At 29.5% G+C, this 6,221-nt stretch overlaps 1 protein-coding gene across 1 annotated transcript; it reads left to right on the top strand.

The window, feature by feature from the left end:
* Positions 1-3,705: 3,705 nt before the first annotated feature.
* On the top strand, positions 3,706-6,007 carry LOC114186845 (omega-3 fatty acid desaturase, endoplasmic reticulum). The gene is made up of 8 exons (XM_028074889.2): positions 3,706-4,046; positions 4,134-4,223; positions 4,332-4,398; positions 4,533-4,625; positions 4,778-4,963; positions 5,042-5,122; positions 5,340-5,477; positions 5,590-6,007. Exons 1-8 carry the CDS (start codon positions 3,754-3,756, stop codon positions 5,779-5,781), a joined length of 1,140 nt encoding a protein of 379 aa, XP_027930690.1. The 5' UTR covers positions 3,706-3,753; the 3' UTR covers positions 5,782-6,007.
* Positions 6,008-6,221: the final 214 nt, after the last annotated feature.

The following is a 6,221-nucleotide window of genomic DNA, read 5'->3' as shown; positions in this document are numbered from 1 at the left end:
AATGAGTTTATATACTTAATATCATCACCACAATAGTAATGATATTAATTCAAGTAAAATACTTTATGATAAAGTATTTTTGCTTAAGCATCAATATGGTGCTAGAGTGTCACTTAAGTAACATTTGGTGCTCAAACAAGATAAATAAAAAGTTAAAAAAGTATAGCAAACAAAATTATTGAAATGAATAAATAATGCATTTCAAACACAATCTTTAGTATTTAACCTCAACTAACTTGTCCCACAAGAAAACAAATCCATTGTCCAAAACTTCCAAAATAAAACTAATAGGATCTCCAAGTCTTTTAACCTATATATCAATATCTCTACTTATTCATATAATTACTACATTCATTTCTCGTTTGATTCAAAAGATGGACTAAAAACTCCCATAGACTAAAAAGGGAGAAAAAGAAATAAAATTAATCAATTATAAAAGGAAACATAAACTTACCATATCAACATTTAATTAATGCATTTTGGCCTACTCCTTCTTATCCCTTTATTAATATAAAGGTTAAATATGTTTTTTAATTATAATATTTTGGTACAAAATTGAAATTCGCACATATTTTAAATTTTGATATATTTTGGTCTTAAATTTTAAAATAAATTATCATAGTCCTTTAAATCTAGTGACGTTAACTTTTTATTTTACGTATTAAACAATGTTTTAGATTGACATTTGACCTGAAACATGTCAAATCGTATAAACAATTCAAATATCATATTAAAACATCATTTAACACTTAAAAAAAGTTAATGTTATTGGTTAAAATGACTATATCCATTTATTTTTAAATTTTTAACCAAAATATTTTAAAATTCGGGACATGAAGAAATTTTAATTTTATGTCTAAATTTAAAGACTGAAAATATATGTAACTCTTAATATAATTTGATAGTAAACAAGATAATTGATCAATTAATAATCTTAAAAAAAAAAGAAAAATATTTAGAAATATAGAATGAATAAATAATAAATTATTTTAAATCTATTTGTAAATATTTCTAAAAGACACTTTTGCTTCCCCATTTACCTTAAATCAACATTTTGTTTTAAGTTAAATAGGTCGGGTCTTACGTCTATCGTATGAAACCAAAAAGTAAAAAATCAACCGTACTTAATATTTAAAAAATACTAAATATTTCTTTTATAACGATCAAAGCCAAAAACTTGTTTACTTTAATTTGGAAAAACATATTTAAACCTAAACAAATATTAGAAATGTCTTAAAAACTTTTAATAATAAGCATTAAAGGTGGTAGACTATGGTAGGTTTGATTTTTTAATACATGAATACAGCAAATAGGGATCTAAGTTTATATTATTTATGACACTTGTATGACAATGTCATTTTGGGGTCACTTCAGTTCACAAATTAATTATACGTGTTTGAACAATTTTTGAAAACACTTCTCGAAAAGCAATAAAAAATTAATTGTAGTAATTCATTGGGGTTTATACAACTTCACACATATGTTTGAATTAAATGAAAAAGTTGTTTGTTTAAGGCTGAATTTAATCATTTTTTTAAACTTAGATTTTTATTTTACAAGTTAATTTTATAAAAATAAATTAAACTTAAATCCATTTTTTAATATGATAAGAAAATTTATTTAAATAAAGTTCAATAAATTTATTATGACATCGACTATCAAATCATTATTAATTCGTTTACAAATTTCTAATCTCAAGTCAAAAGAAAACATTAGTTAGAAAAATGTGCTATGAATTCATGGATTGTGATGTTTCAAATTTCAATTTTTTATTACACGTGAAATGTTATTAAGTTGCACAAATAATCTTAGAACATCCTATTATAATACATTGATAATTTTGGTAGTTGGTTTAGCCATCGCTTAAGTTAATAGTTAGCACGTGTTTTATTAACCCATTTATCAATAAATTCCAATTTTTTAGACATTTTATTATTCTATTTCTTTTCACGCACGTTGTACTATTATGTTTTTCGATTTTTACAAACTTTATTATTATATTAATACCTAAACGACGTTGTTTTTCAAGGAAAGGTGATAAAACGAGGTCGTTTTATTAACACATTTAAAATATGTACATTTAAAAGAAATATATAATAATAAAATATGTCTAAAAAAAATAGATAATAGGATTTACGAAATGATGCTAGTTTCGTGATAAAATGAGCCATCAAACCTTAATTAAAATAATGATAAGGAATGATGTAACTTGGTGATATGCTTTCTTGAAAAGTTTCTCTCTTTCATTTGATAAATTTGAAATCATCACGGTTAAACAAAGACGATATATCTCTAAAACTCCTAATTATTTAAATCAACTTTTCCTTTTTTGCTTTCCACGTTTCTATATAATTAGCAAATTTATGTCCTTCCTGTTTTGTCTTACTATAGACAGTAAGGTTATATAATATATAAATATATATATATATATATATATATATATATATATATATATATATATAAAGAAAAATATACTATAATTTTCATTTTTTTTTATTTCCATCTTTTATTTTCTGATGTGTTTGTGTGGACTATTGATTCATTCAAATAAAAAGACAATATTATTACATTAATCAATGGTCTATACTATATTACTTTAAAAATAAAATATGAAAATACAAAAATAGGAATCATAGTATTATTTTTGATATGTAAACTAGGTCAAGATTTAATTAGTTTTCAAAATAAAAACCATTTCTTTTACTTGATAAAAAATTAATCATGTTATTTTATGTTGGAGAGAAAGGCTTAAGAGCATTATATCATATTACAATAAATAAAAATATATAAACTTTACATCTTGTTGAATGAACTTTTATGAGCCCGTTATAGAATAATATGACTTAAACAGTTTGAAAGAACTTGCTCAGAAGTCAAATAAAACTAAACTGAATTTGGAATATATATGCATGTGATCATTTATTGTGATATTAAAAAATATATAGATCCATAGTTCATTCATTTTACATGTTCAAAAGACGTATTAAAAATAAGCTGAAAGTAGGTAAAGTTGCAAAAAGTATTATAAAAATAAGGGAAGGGGGAAAAGGTAACATGCACATACTTACGGAGAGAATGAACTTTACTTACATCACCACATTCACAGAAAACTTAATAACGCAAAAAATAAAAAACTAAAAAAAAAATAGTATAATAACTAAAAAAAAAAGGCATAGTAATTCCAAATCCCTTTAGAAGAGATTAATTATTGTGAATGTATGATTTAAAATTATAATGATATGAAAGAATAACATGAATGTTAGTATTTCCTAGAATTGTTTTTGCGTAATTTGGTATATTTAAAATCATGACGGTTAAATAAAGAATAAATAAATATATCTTAAATTTTAGCCATAATAAACATTTTCTCCTTATTTTGCATGTTTCTATACAGGGTATGATAAAATCCTTTGTGGTTAGACCCACTAGCCTGATAAAACCAAAACACTGGGATGACGTGTATCAGAAACTCTGAGAGAAGGTTTTCATTCTCACACATACATAGCAACGAAAGCAACACAAATAAAGGGTACAAAACTAAATGAATTAATAAATTTAATCTGCTGTTATAATTAATATTATTACTATTATTTATTACAGTTACTTTATTATACAGATATAATGAGTATTGAGCTTGATGAATTAATTGTCTCAGCATCACACATGGGGTCACACACAGATATACGCGTATATAAATGATCCCTCTCCAGAGCAACATTGTAACACAGAGAGAAACATCGAGAAAAAAAAAAAATGGTTCAAGCACAAACCCTGCAACATTTTGGTAATGGGGCAAGGGAAGATCAAAGTTATTTTGATCCAGGTGCTCCACCACCCTTTAAGATTGCAGATATCAGAGCAGCGATTCCCAAGCATTGCTGGGAGAAAAGCACACTGAGATCTCTGAGTTATGTTCTCAGGGATGTGTTAGTGGTCGCAGCATTGGTAGCTGCAGCAATTGGCTTCAATAGCTGGTTCTTCTGGCCACTCTATTGGCCTGCACAAGGCACAATGTTTTGGGCTCTGTTTGTTCTTGGACATGATTGGTATCTATCTATCTCAATAAAAATTCATTATGTTGTGCCTTTTTCTCAGTTTTGCTTATGTTTGAGTTCTAATTTGTTGATGAACAGTGGGCATGGAAGTTTTTCAAACAGTTCCAAGTTGAACAGCGTTGTGGGCCACATCTTGCACTCCTTAATCCTTGTACCATACAATGGATGGTCGGTTGGTTCCTTTTAGCAACTTTTCTTGTTCACATTGTCCTTCGATTTCTAAATCTTTGGTCTGATTTGACAACCTAACCATTTCACAACTCATGGATTCTGCAGGAGAATCAGCCACCGGACTCACCACCAAAACCATGGCCATGTCGAGAACGATGAATCCTGGGTTCCGGTAAGAGTTTCTCTTTTGTTTTCTCAGATTTGTTGGTCCAATAGAAGAAGAAGAAGAAGAGGAAAAATCTAGGTATGTGAATGAAGTTCATGAGGGTGTTGATGATTGTTGTGTGTTTTTGACTTTTACCTCAGTTAACGGAGAAGGTTTACAAGAATCTAGACAACATGACAAGAACGCTGAGATACTCTTTTCCTTTTCCAATCTTTGCATATCCCTTTTATTTGGTGAGACCCTTTTTTTCCAGAATCACACCATTATTTTATTCCTAATATCTAATACACTAATCTTACCTTAATTAAACTCTGAATTCTCCATTTCTTTATTGTTTAGCTTTGACATCTCTCTCACTCTGGTTCTGATATGAACCGTATTTCAGTGGAACAGAAGCCCAGGGAAAGAAGGTTCTCATTTCAACCCTTACAGCAACTTGTTCTCCCCTGGTGAGAGGAAAGGCGTGGTAACCTCAACCCTGTGTTGGACCATCGTGCTTTCTTTGCTTCTCTATCTTTCCCTAACAATTGGTCCAATTTTCATGCTCAAGCTCTATGGGGTACCCTATTTGGTAATCTATCTCTGTCACACTCTTCACAATTAATTGGTTATCACATTTCCATCTATTTACTTATTTCAACTTGTGTAGATCTTCGTCATGTGGCTGGATTTCGTCACCTACTTGCACCATCATGGTTACACGCAGAAACTACCTTGGTACCGTGGCCAGGTATCATACTTAAACATCATTTATCTCTTTAAATTTCAAGACAATTACAAAAGTAACTAGCTTTCAATTTATTAGATCCATGACCACCTTTCTTTGAAGTCAAATTCCACTATTTTCACCCACTTTGGTCCAATTTGTCACATGCTGAACCCTTTTTGGAGTACATATAAATCATCTAATGAATCATGTTACTCTGTCTGTGTAATTAATTTCACAGGAATGGAGTTATCTAAGGGGTGGTCTTACAACAGTAGATCGTGACTATGGTTGGATTAACAACGTTCACCATGACATTGGCACACATGTTATTCATCACCTTTTCCCTCAAATTCCACATTACCATTTGGTGGAAGCGGTATTCTCTTCTTTCTCCATAGATCAGAAGTTAAACAATCTGAATGATATTTTCCTTTTTCTCCTTCTATGGTTCTGATATGCCCTTTTTTTGTGTTGTTTTTCCACCACAGACTAAATCAGCAAAATCAGTGCTTGGAAAGTATTATCGTGAGCCTCAGAAATCAGGGCCATTGCCATTTCATCTATTGAGGTACTTGCTACAAAGCATAAGTCAGGATCACTTCGTTAGCGACACTGGGGACATTGTGTACTATCAGACTGATCCCAAGCTCCACCAAGATTCTTGGACCAAGTCCAAGTGAAGTTTTGATGCTACCAAATTGACCTATTTCACCCTACAATATTTCCTATGTAACTAAGAACATATATGTGTTACCTACTCAGATCAATTGTTAGGTAACACGTATAAGCTTTCATAAACCATACATGCTAGAAAAGCACTTACTTTGAAAAGCATGCTATGTTAGAAATGAATCTGTTTCTCAACACCCTGATCAATTAATATACTTCAATAAGCGTTTTGTGTTATATACGTCAGAGTAAATCCTCCCATGATGCTTCAGCTTCACCTTCACCCAACTATAATTTGCACACACTTAAAACTATCTAATGATTTGGTTCTGAGTATTGAATGGATTTTAAAGAGGAAAGTACAGAATAATAATTGGTAATTGAATAATTAGTAGTTAATGTATATGATATTTTTCAACCGTTTCAACCAGTACTATCAGTCTATTAGTGA

The sequence above is a fragment of the Vigna unguiculata genome, chromosome 6 (assembly GCF_037176805.1).
Source record: "Vigna unguiculata cultivar grain cowpea cultivar isolate G323 ecotype 2 chromosome 6, ASM3717680v1, whole genome shotgun sequence".
Taxonomy (NCBI): Eukaryota; Viridiplantae; Streptophyta; class Magnoliopsida; order Fabales; family Fabaceae; genus Vigna; species Vigna unguiculata.
The sequence above is the reverse complement of the archived record's forward strand: the minus strand, read 5'-3'. Positions and strand labels throughout refer to the sequence as shown.

Bases quoted from the DNA above. Each gene is read 5' to 3' on its own strand.
- LOC114186845 (XM_028074889.2), top strand. From the start codon at position 3,754: ATGGTTCAAGCACAAACCCTGCAACATTTTGGTAATGGGGCAAGGGAA. The intron at 4,399-4,532 runs GTAAGAGTTTCT...CTTTTACCTCAG, and splicing joins ACGATGAATCCTGGGTTCCG to TTAACGGAGAAGGTTTACAA. The intron at 5,123-5,339 runs GTATCATACTTA...TTAATTTCACAG, and splicing joins TACCTTGGTACCGTGGCCAG to GAATGGAGTTATCTAAGGGG.